The sequence below is a fragment of the Mya arenaria genome, chromosome 8 (genome assembly GCF_026914265.1).
Source record: "Mya arenaria isolate MELC-2E11 chromosome 8, ASM2691426v1".
In the NCBI taxonomy this organism is placed as follows: Eukaryota; Metazoa; Mollusca; class Bivalvia; order Myida; family Myidae; genus Mya; species Mya arenaria.
The window spans coordinates 42,397,104-42,417,766 of NC_069129.1; the positions used below are offsets into that span (position 1 = coordinate 42,397,104).

General features: G+C 35.1%; 1 protein-coding gene and 1 non-coding gene across 2 annotated transcripts in view; one reads left to right on the forward strand and one right to left on the reverse strand.

The window, feature by feature from the left end:
• LOC128244208 (SCO-spondin-like) overlaps nt 1–15,608 on the reverse strand; it is a 73,238-nt gene extending 57,630 nt beyond the window's left edge. The window contains exons 1-3 of the mRNA XM_052962223.1: nt 15,461–15,608; nt 14,549–14,664; nt 9,488–9,626 (exon numbers count right to left, since the gene is read on the reverse strand). Of these exons, the coding sequence (XP_052818183.1) occupies nt 9,488–9,626; nt 14,549–14,664; nt 15,461–15,608 (403 nt within the window). The remainder of the gene's footprint in view (nt 1–9,487; nt 9,627–14,548; nt 14,665–15,460) is intronic.
• A 1,384-nt stretch (nt 15,609–16,992) lies between these two features.
• Nucleotides 16,993–17,069, forward strand: Trnah-gug (transfer RNA histidin (anticodon GUG)). Its single transcript has one exon. It is a non-coding gene; the product is annotated as a tRNA-His (tRNA).
• Nucleotides 17,070–20,663: the final 3,594 nt, after the last annotated feature.

Sequence of the window (20,663 nt, forward strand, 5' to 3'; positions counted from 1 at the left end):
ATCCTTTAGATGACATTTAAAATAAAGACCTAACCTTACAAAATGGACACTTTGAATGACATTGTAAATGAAGACCTAGCCTAACCAAACATCTCTTCTTAGATGACATTTAAAATGAAGACATAACCTTACAAATGTGCACTTTGAATGACATTGTAAATGAAGACCTTGCCTAACCAAACAACTCTTCTTAGATGACAATTAGAATGAACGTCTAATCTAACAAACCCATCCTTTGGTTGCAATTTCAAATGAAGACCTAGCTTAACAAACCAATCCTTTGGTTGCAATTTCAAATAAAGACCTAGCTTAACAAACCCATCCTTTGGTTGCAATTTCAAATGAAGACCTAGCTTAACAAACCCATCCTTTGGTTGCAATTTCAAATGAAGACCTAGCTTAACAAACCCACCCTTTGGTTGCAATTTCAAATGAAGACCTAGCTTAACAAACCCACCCTTTGGTTGCAATTTCAAATGAAGACCTAACTTAACAAATCCACCCTTTGGTTGCAATTTCAAATGAAGACCTAGCTTAACAAACCCACCCTTTGGTTGCAATTTCAAATGAAGACCTAGCTTAACAAATCCACCCTTTGGTTGCAATTTCAAATGAAGACCTAACTTAACAAACCCACCCTTTGGTTGCAATTTCAAATGAAGACCTAGCTTAACAAATCCGGCCTTTGGTTGGTATTTATTTTTATTATATCTCACTTCTATAGAACATATAGTAAAAACGCCAGGGCAATATTTTCGACTATCACCCCGCACTATCAACCTCTGCCGCACTGTCACCCTCTGACGTCATGAAATTGACACAAATACGCCGCCATGTTGGATTTGTATGTAAAAAATTATTTTTAATATAAAACTGGCATTGCAACCTTAAAATGCACTAATTATAAAACTTCACTTCTATAGAACATATGAAATTGGCAATACGGTACGAATACGGGATTTACTGATAGTATTTTACTTAAAGTCTGTATCACCTGAGCGCTTTGTTTATCAGCCGACAATTCTTGCCAAAATGGCAGCAAGGTTCGCAGCTGTCAGTTGAAATGGTATTTTTAATCTTTAAAATACTGCCGTTTTTGTTCGGTCGACAGTATTTACCTCAGGTTGACAATATGCACTGTCACCCTCAAGGCAGTCAATATTTATATACTATACCTTGCGATCCTTTATATAACATTTGAGTGAAGATCTTGCTTAACCAAACAACACCATATCCTTTTTGGACTACACTTTAAATGAGGATCTAGCCTTGCATACATACCCGTCTTGGATGAGCCTTTAAATAAAGATCGTGCCCAAAATACACTTTCTTCATGGATGACGCTTGAAATGTAGATCTAGCCTAATAAATCAATCCTTGTTAGAGTATTCAAAATCAAGATCTTGTCCATCTTTTGTCTTAATGCCAGTTAAAATGACGTTTTAGTCTAACAAACCATCCATCTTGGATGCCAGTTAAAATGAAGATCTAGCTTTAAAACACATCCCTCTTGGATGCCTGTTAAAATGAAGATATAGCTTTAAAGCGCATCCCTCTTGGATGCTTGTTAGAATGAAGATCTAGTTTTAAAACACATCCTTCTTTGATGTCAGTTAATATGAAGATCTAGCTTTAGAACGCATTCTTCTTGGATGCCAGTTAAAATGAAGATCTAGCTTTAAAACATATCCCTCTTGGATGCCAGTTAATACGAAGATCTAGCTTTAGAACACATCCTTCTTGGATGTCAGTTAATATGAAGATCTAGCTTTAGAACGCATCCTTCTTGGATGCCAATTAAAATGAAGATCTAGCTTTAGAACGCATCCTTCTTGGATGCCAGTTAAAATGAAGATATAGCTTTAAAACACATCCTTCTTTGATGTCAATTAATATGACGATCTAGCTTTAGAACGCATTCTTCTTGGATTCCAGTTAAAATGAAGATCTAGCTTTAGAACGCATCCTTCTTTGATGCCAGTTAAAATGAAGATATAGCTTTAGAACACATCCTTCTTGGATGTCAGTTAATATGAAGATCTAGCTTTAGAACGCATCCTTCTTGGATGCCAGTTAAAATGAAGATCTAGCTTTAGAACGCATCCTTCTTGGATGCCAGTTAAAATGAAGATCTAGCTTTAAAACGCATCCTTCTTGGATGCCAGTTAAAATGAAGATCTAACTTTAAAACATATCCCTCTTGGATGCCAGTTAATACGAAGATCTAGCTTTAGAACACATCCATCTTGGATGCCACATGGCAACAAACCCACCATTCTTGGATGATATTTTAAATGAAGATCTAGTCTAACAAACCGATCCTTATTAGATGACAAGGAAACAAACCTAACATTCATGGATGATATTTCAAATGAAGATCTAGTCTAATAAACCGATCCTTATTAGATGACAAGGCAACAAACCCACCATTCTTGGATGTTATTTCAAATAAAGACAAAGTCTAACAAACCATCCTTTTTAGATGACAAGGCAACAAACCTAACATTCTTGGGTGTTATTTCAAATGAAGACAAAGTCTAACAAACCATCCTTTTTAGATGACAAAGCAACAAACCTAACATTCTTGGGTGTTATTTCAAATGAAGACAAAGTCTAACAAACCATCCTTTTTAGATGACAAAGCAACAAACCTAACATTCTTGGGTGTTATTTCAAATGAGGACAAAGTCTAACAAACCATCCTTTTTAGATGACAAGGCAACAAACCTAACATTCTTGGGTGTTATTTCAACTGAAGACAAAGTCTAACAAACCATCCTTTTTAGATGAAAAGGCAACAAACCTAACATTCTTGGGTGTTATTTCAAATGAAGACAAAGTCTAACAAACCATCCTTTTTAGATGACAAGGCAACAAACCTAACATTCTTGGGTGTTATTTCAAATGAAGACAAAGTCTAACAAGCCATCCTATTTAGATGACAAGGCAACAAACCTAACATTCTTGGGTGTTATTTCAAATGAAGACAAAGTCTAACAAACCATCCTTTTTAGATGACAAGGCAACAAACCTAACATTCATGGATGATATTTCAAATGAAGATCTAGTCTAACAAACCATCCTTTTTAGATGACAAGGCAACAAACCTAACATTCTTGGATGATATTTCAAATGAAGATCTAGTCTAACAAACCATCCTTTTTAGATGACAAAGCAACAAACCTAACATTTATGGATGATATTTCAAATGAAGACAAAGTCTAACAAACCATCCTTTTTAGATGACAAGGCAACAAAACTAACATTCTTGGGTGTTATTTCAAATGAAGACAAAGTCTAACAAACCATCCTTTTTAGATGACAAGGCAACAAACCTAACATTCTTGGATGTTATTTCAAATGAAGACAAAGTCTAACAAACCATCCTTTTTAGATGACAAGGCAACAATCCCACCATTCTTGGATGTTATTTCAAATGAACATCTAGTCTAACAAACCATCCTTTTTAGATGACAAGGCAACAAACCCACCATTCATGGATGTTATTTCAAATGAAGACAAAGTCTAACAAACCATCCTTTTTAGATGACAAGGCAACAAACCCACCATTCATGGATGTTATTTCAAATGAAGACAAAGTCTAACAAACCATCCTTTTTAGATGACAAGGCAACAAACCCACCATTCATGGATGTTATTTCAAATGAACATCTAGTCTAACAAACCATCCTTTTTAGATGACAAGGCAACAAACCCACCATTCTTGGATGTTATTTCAAATGAAGACAAAGTCTAACAAACCATCCTTTTTAGATGACAAGGCAACAAACCCACCATTCATGGATGTTATTTCAAATGAACATCTAGTCTAACAAACCATCCTTTTTAGATGACAAGGCAACAATCCCACCATTCATGGATGTTATTTCAAATGAAGACAAAGTCTAACAAACCATCCTTTTTAGATGACAAGGCAACAAACCCACCATTCTTGGATGTTATTTCAAATGAAGACAAAGTCTAACAAACCATCCTTTTTAGATGACAAGGCAACAAACCCACCATTCATGGATGTTATTTCAAATGAAGACAAAGTCTAACAAACCATCCTTTTTAGATGACAAGGCAACAAACCCACCATTCATGGATGTTATTTCAAATGAACATCTAGTCTAACAAACCATCCTTTTTAGATGACAAGGCAACAAACCCACCATTCATGGATGTTATTTCAAATGAAGACAAAGTCTAACAAACCATCCTTTTTAGATGACAAGGCAACAAACCTAACATTCTTGGATGTTATTTCAAATGAAGACAAAGTCTAACAAACCATCCTTTTTAGATGACAAGGCAACAAACCCACCATTCATGGATGTTATTTCAAATGAAGACAAAGTCTAACAAACCATCCTTTTTAGATGACAAGGCAACAAACCCACCATTCATGGATGTTATTTCAAATGAAGACAAAGTCTAACAAACCATCCTTTTTAGATGACAAGGCAACAAACCTAACATTCTTGGATGTTATTTCAAATGAAGACAAAGTCTAACAAACCATCCTTTTTAGATGACAAGGCAACAAACCCACCATTCATGGATGTTATTTTAAATGAACATCTAGTCTAACAAACCATCCTTTTTAGATGACAAGGCAACAAACCTAACATTCTTGGATGTTATTTCAAATGAAGACAAAGTCTAACAAACCATCCTTTTTAGATGACAAGGCAACAAACCTAACATTCTTGGGTGTTATTTCAAATGAAGACAAAGTCTAACAAGCCATCCTATTTAGATGACAAGGCAACAAACCTAACATTCTTGGGTGTTATTTCAAATGAAGACAAAGTCTAACAAACCATCCTTTTTAGATGACAAGGCAACAAACCTAACATTCATGGATGATATTTCAAATGAAGATCTAGTCTAACAAACCATCCTTTTTAGATGACAAGGCAACAAACCTAACATTCTTGGATGATATTTCAAATGAAGATCTAGTCTAACAAACCATCCTTTTTAGATGACAAAGCAACAAACCTAACATTTATGGATGATATTTCAAATGAAGACAAAGTCTAACAAACCATCCTTTTTAGATGACAAGGCAACAAAACTAACATTCTTGGGTGTTATTTCAAATGAAGACAAAGTCTAACAAACCATCCTTTTTAGATGACAAGGCAACAAACCTAACATTCTTGGATGTTATTTCAAATGAAGACAAAGTCTAACAAACCATCCTTTTTAGATGACAAGGCAACAATCCCACCATTCTTGGATGTTATTTCAAATGAACATCTAGTCTAACAAACCATCCTTTTTAGATGACAAGGCAACAAACCCACCATTCATGGATGTTATTTCAAATGAAGACAAAGTCTAACAAACCATCCTTTTTAGATGACAAGGCAACAAACCCACCATTCATGGATGTTATTTCAAATGAAGACAAAGTCTAACAAACCATCCTTTTTAGATGACAAGGCAACAAACCCACCATTCATGGATGTTATTTCAAATGAACATCTAGTCTAACAAACCATCCTTTTTAGATGACAAGGCAACAAACCCACCATTCTTGGATGTTATTTCAAATGAAGACAAAGTCTAACAAACCATCCTTTTTAGATGACAAGGCAACAAACCCACCATTCATGGATGTTATTTCAAATGAACATCTAGTCTAACAAACCATCCTTTTTAGATGACAAGGCAACAATCCCACCATTCATGGATGTTATTTCAAATGAAGACAAAGTCTAACAAACCATCCTTTTTAGATGACAAGGCAACAAACCCACCATTCTTGGATGTTATTTCAAATGAAGACAAAGTCTAACAAACCATCCTTTTTAGATGACAAGGCAACAAACCCACCATTCATGGATGTTATTTCAAATGAAGACAAAGTCTAACAAACCATCCTTTTTAGATGACAAGGCAACAAACCCACCATTCATGGATGTTATTTCAAATGAACATCTAGTCTAACAAACCATCCTTTTTAGATGACAAGGCAACAAACCCACCATTCATGGATGTTATTTCAAATGAAGACAAAGTCTAACAAACCATCCTTTTTAGATGACAAGGCAACAAACCTAACATTCTTGGATGTTATTTCAAATGAAGACAAAGTCTAACAAACCATCCTTTTTAGATGACAAGGCAACAAACCCACCATTCATGGATGTTATTTCAAATGAAGACAAAGTTTAACAAACCATCCTTTTTAGATGACAAGGCAACAAACCCACCATTCATGGATGTTATTTCAAATGAAGACAAAGTCTAACAAACCATCCTTTTTAGATGACAAGGCAACAAACCTAACATTCTTGGATGTTATTTCAAATGAAGACAAAGTCTAACAAACCATCCTTTTTAGATGACAAGGCAACAAACCCACCATTCATGGATGTTATTTTAAATGAACATCTAGTCTAACAAACCATCCTTTTTAGATGACAAGGCAACAAACCTAACATTCTTGGATGTTATTTCAAATGAAGACAAAGTCTAACAAACCATCCTTTTTAGATGACAAGGCAACAATCCCACCATTCTTGGATGTTATTTCAAATGAAGACAAAGTCTAACAAACCATCCTTTTTAGATGACAAGGCAACAAACCCACCATTCATGGATGTTATTTCAAATGAACATCTAGTCTAACAAACCATCCTTTTTAGATGACAAGGCAACAAATCCACCATTCATGGATGTTATTTCAAATGAAGACAAAGTCTAACAAACCATCCTTTTTAGATGACAAGGCAACAAACCTACCATTCATGGATGTTATTTCAAATGAAGACAAAGTCTAACAAACCATCCTTTTTAGATGACAAGGCAACAAACCCACCATTCATGGATGTTATTTCAAATGAACATCTAGTCTAACAAACCATCCTTTTTAGATGACAAGGCAACAAATCCACCATTCATGGATGTTATTTCAAATGAAGACAAAGTCTAACAAACCATCCTTTTTAGATGACAAGGCAACAAACCCACCATTCATGGATGTTATTTCAAATGAAGACAAAGTCTAACAAACCATCCTTTTTAGATGACAAGGCAACAAACCCACCATTCATGGATGTTATTTTAAATGAACATCTAGTCTAACAAACCATCCTTTTTAGATGACAAGGCAACAAACCCACCATTCATGGATGTTATTTCAAATGAAGATCTAGTCTAACAAACCGAACCTTATTAGATGACAAGGCAACAAACCTAACATTCATGGATGATATTTCAAATGAAGATCTAGTCTAACAAACCGAACCTTATTAGATGACAAGGCAACAAACCCACCATTCATGGATGTTATTTCAAATGAACATCTAGTCTAACAAACCATCCTTTTTAGATGACAAGGCAACAAATCCACCATTCATGGATGTTATTTCAAATGAAGACAAAGTCTAACAAACCATCCTTTTTAGATGACAAGGCAACAAATCCACCATTCATGGATGTTATTTCATATGAAGACAAAGTCTAACAAACCATCCTTTTTAGATGACAAGGCAACAAACCCACCATTCATGAATGTTATTTCAAATGAACATCTAGTCTAACAAACCATCCTTTTTAGATGACAAGGCAACAAACCTAACATTCTTGGATGTTATTTCAAATGAAGATCTAGTCTAACAAACCATCCTTTTTAGATGACAAGGCAACAAACCCACCATTCATGGATGTTATTTCAAATGAACATCTAGTCTAACAAACCATCCTTTTTAGATGACAAGGCAACAAATCCACCATTCATGGATGTTATTTCAAATGAAGACAAAGTCTAACAAACCATCCTTTTTAGATGACAAGGCAACAAACCTAACATTCTTGGGTGTTATTTCAAATGAAGATCTAGTCTAACAAACCATCCTTTTTAGATGACAAGGCAACAAACCCACCATTCATGGATGTTATTTCAAATGAAGACAAAGTCTAACAAACCATCCTTTTTAGATGACAAGGCAACAAACCCACCATTCATGGATGTTATTTCAAATGAACATCTAGTCTAACAAACCATCCTTTATAGATGACAAGGCAACAAATCCACCATTCATGGATGTTATTTCAAATGAAGACAAAGTCTAACAAACCATCCTTTTTAGATGACAAGGCAACAAACCCACCATTCATGGATGTTATTTCAAATGAACATCTAGTCTAACAAACCATCCTTTTTAGATGACAAGGCAACAATCCCACCATTCTTGGATGTTATTTCAAATGAAGACAAAGTCTAACAAACCATCCTTTTTATATGACAAGGCAACAAACCCACCATTCATGGATGTTATTTCAAATGAACATCTAGTCTAACAAACCATCCTTTTTAGATGACAAGGCAACAAACCCACCATTCATGGATGTTATTTCAAATGAAGACAAAGTCTAACAAACCATCCTTTTTAGATGACAAGGCAACAAACCCACCATTCATGGATATTATTTTAAATGAACATCTAGTCTAACAAACCATCCTTTTTAGATGACAAGGCAACAAACCCACCATTCATGGATGTTATTTCAAATGAAGACAAAGTCTAACAAACCATCCTTTTTAGATGACAAGGCAACAAACCCACCATTCATGGATGTTATTTCAAATGAAGACAAAGTCTAACAAACCATCCTTTTTAGATGACAAGGCAACAAACCCACCATTCATGGATGTTATTTCAAATGAAGACAAAGTCTAACAAACCATCCTTTTTAGATGACAAGGCAACAAACCCACCATTCTTGGATGTTATTTCAAATGAACATCTAGTCTAACAAACCATCCTTTTTAGATGACAAGGCAACAAACCCACCATTCTTGGATGTTATTTCAAATGAAGACAAAGTCTAACAAACCATCCTTTTTAGATGACAAGGCAACAAACCCACCATTCATGGATGTTATTTCAAATGAACATCTAGTCTAACAAACCATCCTTTTTAGATGACAAGGCAACAAACCCACCATTCATGGATGTTATTTCAAATGAAGACAAAGTCTAACAAACCATCCTTTTTAGATGACAAGGCAACAAACCCACCATTCATGGATGTTATTTCAAATGAAGACGAAGTCTAACAAACTGATCCTTTTTAGATGACAAGGCAACAAACCTAACATTCATGGATGATATTTCAAATGAAGACGAAGTCTAACAAACCATCCTTTTTAGATGACAAGGCAACAAACCTAACATTCATGGATGATATTTCAAATGAAGACAAAGTCTAACAAACCATCCTTTTTAGATGACAAGGCAACAAACCTAACATTCATGAATGATATTTCAAATGAAGACGAAGTCTAACAAACTGATCCTTTTTAGATGACAAGGCAACAAACCTAACATTCATGGATGATATTTCAAATGAAGACGAAGTCTAACAAACCATCCTTTTTAGATGACACATGAAATGAAGATCTAGCATGACAAACACACCATTCGTTTGTGTCATTTGGAATGGAAACTTGGCTTGGCAAACTCACCCTTAAGGTAGACAGCCTTAGAGTTTAGCTCAGTGCCCACTCCCCGGATGTCCTGTGATATGAAGATCTGCTTGACCTCCCCCGCCACAACCTCAAACGACTCCTGCAGATTCACGCCCGGGTATTTTGGTGCCGTGACCTGGGCAGGATTTTTAGATGAATTTTAGATATGACATATAACTATGTGTTATTGTATGCACACTTTATAGACAATAAAGGCAAAAGCTTAATAGTAATTGTTCGATCCACGGATAAGATTAATACACATGTACTATTTTGATAAAGTATATTGCATAAAAGCCGAGCAAGTTTCAATTGGCTACAATAACACAAGGGGTAATCAGTTTGAAGCGGTAGAGCGCCAGTAATGTCGATGCTGTTGCTGATCAATGGAAAGATATCTAATTTTAAATATACATGCATTACCATTTACATAAAACTGTGACTCCGTCCTATGGTGTACACACAGACGGGTTACAAACATTAATGGTTGAATTGTTTTCGAGTGTATAAGGTTTGTGCGCGCAAAGTGGTTCGATCCAATCACATAACCGAGCGGTGTTCAAGGAGTGTTTAGCAGCCTAACGGTGGAATTTTCACTTTTCAGGTTTCAAGCCGAAAAATATATTGACGAGCAGAATTAGTAATTGCATAACGACGATGAATGTCTAAATCGTTACACAACAGAACTAGGGCAAAAATTGGTGCCAACCTGGAACAGATCGAGGTCAACCTGGCTCTAGGACGTTACCTTTGTGATGATGTATCGCCACAACTAATCATCCCTAAAGGGGCGGTGAGCCCTAATCTTGCATGGTATTATCTTACCAAACATAATCAAGTTAATGCTATGCACGACAGTAAAGTCCGATATTGCATAACCAAGTCATCACTCGCATTGACTATCACCTCGACGATCAACGTATCGGGGTCTTCGACGCGGCACACTTTCTTGTCATTGTAAACATGACAGTCAGGTCCAACAATGCATAATCATGTTACCACTGATCTTGAATATCGACCTTTACGACCTGCCTTTTGGGGCCTTCGAGACACTTTCTTGTCATTGTAAACATGACAGTCAAAGTGCGACAATGCATAGTCATGTAACACTATCCCAGACTATCACCTCCATGATCTACCGGTCGGGGTGTTGGACGCGACACAATGTATATTCACGATAAATATGTATGCCAAGTACCTAAGTCTGCCAAAACCAAGCCGTCCAGACAGACGTCTTCTGACTGATACCTGTGACATTGATTTTGGCGTATACACATCTATTGTGCCACATAATTGATAAATGTTTCAATCGACCTGAATTTGAATGATATACTGTTGATAACTTTTCCTTCAACATACTTGGCAACAGCGGCACTTGATCCAGCAATGACCATTTCGGGGGAACTTCTTCGATCATGAAATCATTTGAGTACGGATCCTGTATTTAGTATTTTGAAAATAAGGTGATGCCTATGCATGGTGTATGGGTTTTCTATTATACATATATGTTTTATATATATTATATCGGCGAAACTCGGTTTGTTTGAACTCTATATAAACTCATGACAGTAATCACTGAAATGATTAAAAGGGATTAACTTCATTGCACTGTTATGGTCAATACGAAGTGGCAATGAAGGTGTTTAAAACTGCTTCAGGCTGATTTGGTACAATTACTAGAGATTACCCTTGGTCTTAAATGAACGTTGGCACATATGTGTCACTCATTATTATCCAAAAGGTCTAAAAGCTTAGTACAATGCTATATCGACTAAGTACCTAGTAAGAACGACTTAGTATATCGTTAAAAAGACATAGTTTCTAGATGTAAAACAAACAAACCTCGTTATAACGACTAGGCATGTTGCTAAGCATCGCGTTATAAAGACGTCTTTTACTTGTTATAAAGACTTAGTATCTCGTTATTATAACGAACAAAACTTGTTGAAACGACTTAGAATCTCGTTCAAACGACGTAATATCTCGTTATTACAACAAACATAACTTGTTAAAACGACGTAACATTTCGTTATAACAACAAGCATAACTCGTTAATTAAAACGACTTTAACCGTCGTTATAACAATTAAGTATATTGCAATAATGGCTAACGATCGCTTTATAACGAATCACATAACTCGTTGAAAGACTCTATGTTACTTGGTTAAAACGACTTAGTTTCTAGTTATAACGACTTAGTTTCTTTCTTGTTATAACAACTTAGTTTCTTGTTATATCGACTTAGTTTCTAGTTATAACGACTTAGTTTCTAGTTATAACGACAAATATTCTTGTTATAACGACTTAGTTTCTTGTTATAACGACTTAGTTTCTAGTTATAACGACTTAGTTTCTTGTTATAACGACTTAGTTTCTTGTTATACCGACTCAGTTTCTAGTTATAACGACTTAGTTTTTAGTTATAACGACTAATATTGTTGTTCTAACGACGTAGTTTCTTGTTATAACGACTTAGTTTCTAGCTAAAACGACTTAGTTTCTTGTTATAAAGACTTAGTTTCTAATTATAACGACTAATATTCTTGTTATATCGACTTAGTTTCTTGTTATAACGACTTAGTTTCTAGTTATAACGACAAATATTCTTGTTATAACGACTTAGCTTCTTGTTATAACGTCTTAGTTTCTAGCTATAACGACTTAGTTTCTTGTTATAACGACTTAGTTTCTAATTATAACGACTAATATTCTTGTTATATCGACTTAGTTTCTTGTTATAACGACTTAGTTTCTTGTTATACCGACTCAGTTTCTAGTTATAACGACTTAGTTTTTAGTTATAACGACATAGTTTCTAGTTATAACGACTTAGTTTCTAGTTTTAACGACGTAGTTTCTTGTTTCTTGTTATAACGTCTTAGTTTCTAGTTATAACGACGTAGTTTCTTGTTTCTTGTTATAACGTCTTAGTTTCTAGTTATAACGACTTAGTTTCTAGTTATAACGACTTCGTTTCTTGTTTCTTGTTACAACGACTTTGTTTCTAGTTACAACGACTTAGTTTCTAGTTATACCGACTTAGTTTCTAGTTTTAACGACTAAGTTTCTCGTTTCTTGTTAAAACGAGTTAGTTTCTAGTAATTACGACTTAGTTTCTTGTTTCTTGTTGAAACGACTTAGTTTCTTGTTATAACGACTTAGTTTCTAGCTATAACGACTTAGTTTCTTGTTATAACGACTTAGTTTCTAATAATAACGACTAATATTCTTGTTATATCGACTTAGTTTCTTGTTATAACGACTTAGTTTCTTGTTATACCGACTCAGTTTCTAGTTATAACGACTTAGTTTTTAGTTATAACGACTTAGTTTCTAGTTATAACGACTTAGTTTCTAGTTTTAATGACGTAGTTTCTTGTTTCTTGTTATAACGTCTTAGTTTCTAGTTATAACGACGTAGTTTCTTGTTTCTTGTTATAACGTCTTAGTTTCTAGTTATAACGACTTAGTTTCTAGTTATTACGACTTCGTTTCTTGTTTCTTGTTACAACGACTTTGTTTCTAGTTACAACGACTTAGTTTCTAGTTATACCGACTTAGTTTCTAGTTTTAACGACTTAGTTTCTCGTTTCTTGTTAAAACGACTTAGTTTCTAGTAATTACGACTTAGTTTCTTGTTTCTTGTTGAAACGACTTAGTTTCTAGTTATAACGACTTAGTTTCTAGTTACAACGCAGCTTGCTTTCATCACTTAGTAAAGAAATTCCAATAACTTAAAGGTCAAATTAAGGAAAATTATCTATGTCACTTATTATCGGCCAAAAACATCGTAACTTATAATTTGTATTAGTTCCTCGTTATAACGACTCAATATCTCGTGATAATGACTTGACATATTCAAATAACGACTGAAATTGCTTAGCATCCCGTTATAACGACTTACTATCTGATAACAACGACTTAGTATCTCGTAATAACGACTATGACTCCCGCTAGAACATAGTATCTATAGCAGCAGGATTGGACAGAGATTTGTTTGTAACTGGAAATGTTTTATTGAAACTTTCTTGAAATCTTTTCGTTTGGTTCAATTACAATCCTTGGCAAAGTAACAAAACATTGGATTACTAAAAAATTGGCAGCTTTTTCAGTTTTGAATTTAAACTACTCAAGATTATTGTACTGAAAGTTGACCCGTATATTTCCTTTTATAAGGAACCATTTTTTCAGCGACATTAAAATACAAGAACTGGCCATAAACGTATAGCATTATGTGAAGATGGTGAGTAACTCGTAGCTCGTTTATCAACCAAACAAATAAAAGAAATGACGGATCTGGAACGCAGCTAGTATTTCGACCATCTAATGGGTCATATCCTGTTGCTCGACTAATTAAAACAACATGAAAATTTGGTCGAACTGGATCGTAGATCGATAATTTAATGGACAAAAAATGTTTACACTTGGTCGTTACGATCGTAGCCCGATGTCAGTAAGATGGTTTAGCTACGATATAATATCCAGGTCGACCAAATGTTCATGTTTTTTAATTGTTATGACCCTTAATATCCATGAGATAGTCGATCTACGATTCAGGTCCACCAAATGTTTGTGCTGTTTAAATTGCTCGAGCTACGATCTATGTCCCAGGTCATCCAAAGTCATAAGATGGTTGACCTACGACCTACGATTCAGATAAACCAAATGTTCTTGCTGTTTAAACTGGTTGAGCTGCGATCTATGTCCCAGGTCATCAAATTTCATAAGAAGGTCGACCTACGATTCAGATAAACCAAATGTTCTTGCTGTTTAAATTGATCAAGCTGCGATATATGTCAAAGGTCATACATTTTCATAAGAAGGTCAATCTACGAGCGAGAATAACCATTTATTTAGATGGAAATTGTGTTAAATTTCGACATACCTGTACAGTGACTGGAGGTGTTTTGTGATGGTGACAAAGAGTTTGTTGCACGTGTTGTCCATCTTGTAGTTGGCCATACAACCCACAACGACCCCAGTATGCCCGAGTAGCGGGTAGGAATATGGGCAAGGGGAGGGCGGGCGGCTGGGGGAGACGTGTTCACACTCGACTTACCTGTACAGTGACTGGTGTTGTTTTAGTGGTGGTGACGAACAGTTCGCACAGGTAATCCACATTGTAATTGGTCATGTAGCCCACAATGAACTCCGTGCCAAGATTGTCGGGTGCTCCTGTATGCCAGAAGAGGAAATATCTCAGATATAGGTGCACTGATATTACCTCGTAGGACACCGCGAATAGAGTAACCATTACTTTTATATTTTCTGCTTTGTACCCACAAGTAAGTACAGTAACAGAACACTAATAATATGAAAGTACAGTCGAAACTCGCTTTGTCGAACTCTGATATCTCGATGTCCTCGTTATGTCAAATTGTTTTCGGGGGTTTTTTTCGGTTAAATTACCCAATTTTTCATTTCGGTTATATCTAATGTTTGTCATCTCGAAGTACTCCCTGATGTTCAAACGACTTCAACATAGCGAGTTTTGACTGTAAGTCTAAAATACATCGGTTTTAGGTCTGATGTTACTTAACATAATTCCTTCTCATGGCAAGTTATTATTGCGTAAGTTGTCGATGGAGATGTCTAAGCAAGACAATAACTGAATATAAAAAGTAAGAAGGGCCGGTGGTGATATTTGAAATTCAATATTTAATGAGTTCCCCCTTCAAAACTTCTCGCCGTCGACGGATTTGAAAGACATTACTTTCACCATCGTCGATGGTCTTGAAAATTTATTGCTCGCCGTCAACGGGTTCGAAGTATTTCCAAAAACGTTTCTCGCCGTCGACGTGTTTGATTTTTTTTATCAACGTCGACGTGTTTGAATTTTTTTATCGACATCGACGTGTTTGAAAGACAACTGAAAGTCATTGAATGACATTACTTACATCACAAAATAACCAACGTCGACGGCCTAAAAAGACATTTATCATAGTTGAAGGAATTGAAAGACATTACTTACCTTCGACGGGCTTATACGCTATAAGGGCGGCAAGAACGTAGATAACGTTACACAGCATCATGACGTCACGTCTAACTGGTGTATCGTCAAACAGCAGGCGCAGACGTCGAATAAAGTCGACTGACAACCAGAAAAAAGGAAACACCATTTAGAAAAATAAATAATCATAGTTAATATATAATTAAATAATAAATAAATTAATAAATAAATATATGAATACTGCACGAAAATGAACGAACTGATCAAAAAATGTATAGATTAGTCAATGATTTATTGATTATGTGATTGATTTATTGATCATGTGATTGATTAATTGATTGATTGATTGATTGATTGTATGATTGAGTGATTGATTGATGCAATGATGCAATAATGCAAATGCAATAATGTAATGATTCAAAGAACGAACAAACAAACGATTGAACAAAAGATCGAACAAACAATCGACAGAACGAACGAAAGAAAGAACAAACGAACGAACGAAAAATCGCACGAACGAAAAATCGCACGAACGACCGAACGAACGAATGAATGAATGAATGAATAAATCAGTCAAAATAAATTTGCACATAGTGATAAAAAATATATAAATAAATAAATTTCCAAACGAAACTTCGAATGAATTCAAATAATTAGGAGTCATTATATCAAATGATATCGAAACAATACAACGAAATACCTGAGTGAATTATATCACCGTCCGACCATTATTGCACGATACTTCATATGAACAAGTTGTTATAGAATATTAGTATATCTGGGTATATTACTTTTAATATTAAATGGAATTAACGACCCATTGACCTGAGATTATGAAAATATGTTTTAATCTTTACAGGGTGTGTGAATTATATGTTTTGTAGGCTAAAGCGAATTAAGCGGACATTATGAACAAAAGGTATTCGATGTTTAGAATTAACTTGCAAAATCCACCCATTGGTGAGAATGTTAAATTTTGATGCCTGGAAGCGCATCTACTTATGGTATCATTTGAATGAGTAGAACTTAATTCCTTATATGTCGAATAAATAACCCAAAATGTATTTTAGACGAAGATGTGGCAATGAATTTTTGGCCTCGAATTAATTGAAATGTTATTGCTTGCTAATTTATAGTATGTCAAATATAAATGAATGCAAATACATAATACATAATGAAATTATAAATTTTATAATTATTTTTTTGTTCAATTGAAAAGGGACATAAACGAGATATTTTCAAGGGGAAAAAAAGACTTACATATATTATTTTCGGTATTTATCTTATATATTAATGGTTGTTGGATTCAAAATCTCTTTACAAATGATACCAAATTAAATAGTATGAGTCGGATACCTGAAGCCAAACGAGCTTACCCTTGATTGTATAAGATGTAGGTGGATTGATCTGAATTAGGAAGATTAAACTATTAATAAAATGTGTTAATCCATTTTAAATCGTTAACATTATACCACATTTTATGAGTTCACGTTACAAGTTCATGTAATAATAGCAAGCTTATATCAAGTGTCTTACGAAGTTCTGTACATGTTGGTCCGCCCGGTTAGCTCAGTCGGTAGAGCATTGGACTGTGAATCGGACAACCCGGGTTCGATTCCCGGGCGGACCAGGTCACTTCTGTTGTGATTGGTTATGAAATCCTTTCTACGACCATTTGCACTGTACCACTGCCTTGGCATGTACAGAAGTTGTCAGTTCCTTGCAGAGGTGAAGGCACCTAGTACTGGTAAACCGCCAGATGGTCTGCCCAGGAAAGGTGTGCGGTGGTTGAATTGTCACTCTGGGACCCTTAATGTGCTCACGCCGGGACCCGGAGTATAAACTACTAACACCACCACCACCTGTGTACATGTTGATGTAAGATACTAAATGTGGTCTTTCTTCGTCGGAAACACGACGGGGCGTTCGTTTGGATGAGCATACCCCGACTGTTGCCGGAGATGGCCGAGTTCAAACATATTTTAAAGGGTCTTGACACCAAATAAAATAAGTTTAACATAATAATCAATTAAAATTTAAAAAAGAAATGCATCGACCTGTTGTGTGCCCCTTTAAAGCTGCAGTCTCACAGGTTTACCATTTTTACAACTTTTTTTATTTTTTGTCTTGGAAAGAGAAACTTTTGTGTACATATCTGCAAACCAATGATATAAGATTGCTGACAAAAAATCAGATCGTAGATGTTCATATTTCCATTCGAAAATTAATGTTTAATGGCTTAAACCGTTACTAACAGTTTAAGAAAAATGCATAAAACAATAATTTTTAAACTTAAATATAAAAATCTGCGATCTGAATTTTTTTCAGCAGTCTTATATAACTGGTTTCTATGGATTTTCGCAAAAATTGGCTCGTTCCATGACAAAAAATAAAAAAAAGTTGTCAAAACGTTAAAATCTGTGAGAGTGCAGTGTAAGACCTTATTTTTCCCATATGATATTCTTCCCACCTGGGAAAAATAGGATCCTATTCTTCACGTTTGGGAAAAATAAGATCTCATTTGTCACACACTTCTAACATATATGTCACAGCTCTGTAACGCCGCAAAGCAGCATCGCCGCATAAACGTGTTTTTTTCCGTTTATGCGGTGATTTTCAGCGCATAAACATAGCGACCACGTTTATGTGGCGATGCTCAACGCGTAAAGCAGAAATTGCTTATATGGGGCGCAACTGTGCCTTTTTGCCACATAAAGAGGATTAACTAAACCATTTATTATAAAGCTAAAAAATAAAGTTCTAATATCTCAACAAAAACGATGGTGATGACGTTAATGATGATGATGATGATGATGATGATGATGATGATGATGATGATGATGAGGATGATGATGATGTCCGTCCGTCCGTCCAGAAATCTTGTGACATGGGAGTCTCCAGAGTCACTTACAGTTATTCATTGGTGTATGAATGATGATGGTGGTGGTTGTGATTGTGGAGATGATGGTGATGGTTGTGATTGTGGAGATGATGGTGATGGTTGTAATGATGTTGTTGATTATGATGATGATTAAGATTAGGGCGTAGCATATTTCTGTCATTTTGAAAAAAATACGGGAATGATGATGGTGATGATGATGATGATGATGATGATGATGATGATGATGATGATGATGATGATGATGATGATGATGATGATGATGATGATGATGATGATAATTATTATGATGATGGTTGTGGGGATGATGATGGTGGTGGTGGCGGTTGTGATTGTGGTGATGATGGTTTTGATGCTGTTGTTGATTATGATGATGATAAAGATTAGGGCGTAGCATATTATTGTCAAGAAAATACTGGAAAAGTAGGCGGGCAAATTGGTCAAATTTAAGGTAATATTTTAAAGTTGAGCCAATATTGAAAGTTGAAAATAAATTATTACTCCTCTTGGAGTGTTCCCATCTACAGTTTCTTGGTTACAAATGTTACAAAAAACACAATCAATAAAAGAAAGACGACCATGATGACTTATATCAGTCATCTGAGTCCTGTTGCTCAAGCGCCCAAAACTAATGTTGTGTTGATTTTTTTTGGAAACAATATCATTTTCAAAAGTTTTCCTTTCGTTGCCCTGCTAACCAGAAATACACGCTGATGACCTAGACGTGAATAAATTTCACAATCGCACAATTACCAGTGGTTCTTGACATTGAAATAATTATTAGCTAATCTGAGCACAAAGAACACATTTGGAGCTGTGAGGATTGTTGGATTCTGTTGTCTGTCCTTCGTTAACAATTGACTTTTCAAGAAACGTTTGAAATGATGTTGAAAGTGCGCATTGTCAAGGGTTCATGCCCGTCAGTCTGGCAAAAAGGTGAGAATATATGTTACCTCAATTTTCTGACTGTCCCAAATGACGGTGTTGTGCGTTGTCGTAACATAATTATATTCCCGCCATTAGTCGGGCCAAACGTCATTTTAAACGTTTTCGCAGAAAGATCAAATGTTTTGGTTCACATTTCACATTGACTAAATCTTTGTCAGAATTTACGTCTCAAAAGGTCTAGTTCAAAGCTTAGTTAAGTGGACACAAAAAAACTAAGTCCGATCTTGATGAAACTTTATCAACCACTATTGTACTAGTATGTGTTTTAATTGTTTTTTATGCGGCGAAAGTGTGCCTTTTGGCCACATAAGAAAGTCCTGTTTATGCGTTGAAAATCACCGCATAAACGTGGTCGATTTCGTTTATGCGGCGATGCTGTTATGCGGCGTTACACAGCTCCTGGGAAATTTGTGATTGAAGCCGGTTTTTTATGTACCATGAAATCACATTCCTCACAGGTCAAAAATTGCATCATTTTTTTAACAAAAAAAGTAAATTTTACAACTGAGTCACATTTGTCACAGATTGCCATATCCAGTATTGCAGATATATTTTGTTGATAAACATGTATGCGTATATATTCTAGTCAAAAAGAATCGTTGATTATGCTGTTGTCGTTTCTGTTGTTGTTGTTGCTGTTAGTTGGCTGTAGTTGTAGGCGCAGTGGCGGTTGTTGTAGAGATAGTTGTTTTATTATTATTATTATTATTATTTTATGTTGTTGCCGGACGGGTATTAGTGGAATAAGTAGGAATAGAATTGGTTCTTGTTGGCACCGTAATAGTTGGTGTATGCATTGTGTTTGTTGTCGTGAGTTTTGTTGGCATAGAGAGATGTACTGGAAAAAGTATTTCCAACGCTTTCAACGGCTAAATTTCGGGCAAGCAGTGAATACTGCATGTGCTAGAAGTTTAAAGATAGTTCTTTTCCGAGCTTGCCTGATATGGTCGAGCATTTACGATAGTGTAACAATTCACCGTTGGGGACACAATCTGCCCAAGATGAATATATAGAAAAAAAAAAGTTTTAACAATAGGTGGTGGTGTTGTTGTAAGACTATGTTTTATTGTTTTTGTATAAGGCGTAGTTTTAAGAATATTATTATTATTATTATTATTATTATTATTATTTTATTATTATTATTATTATTATTATTATTATTATTATTTTTTTTTTATTTTTTTTTTATTTTTACTTTATTTTATTATTTTTTATTTCTTTTTATTATTACATTTTTAATATCAAACAGTAATATCATTGACAAAATCTGTATAGAATATGATTCTCTTGCTTACCACCAGTTTGGTCAATCATATATGTCACAGTTTGAAAATGTGAAGAATAGGATCCTAATTTTCCCAGACCTGTGAAGAATAT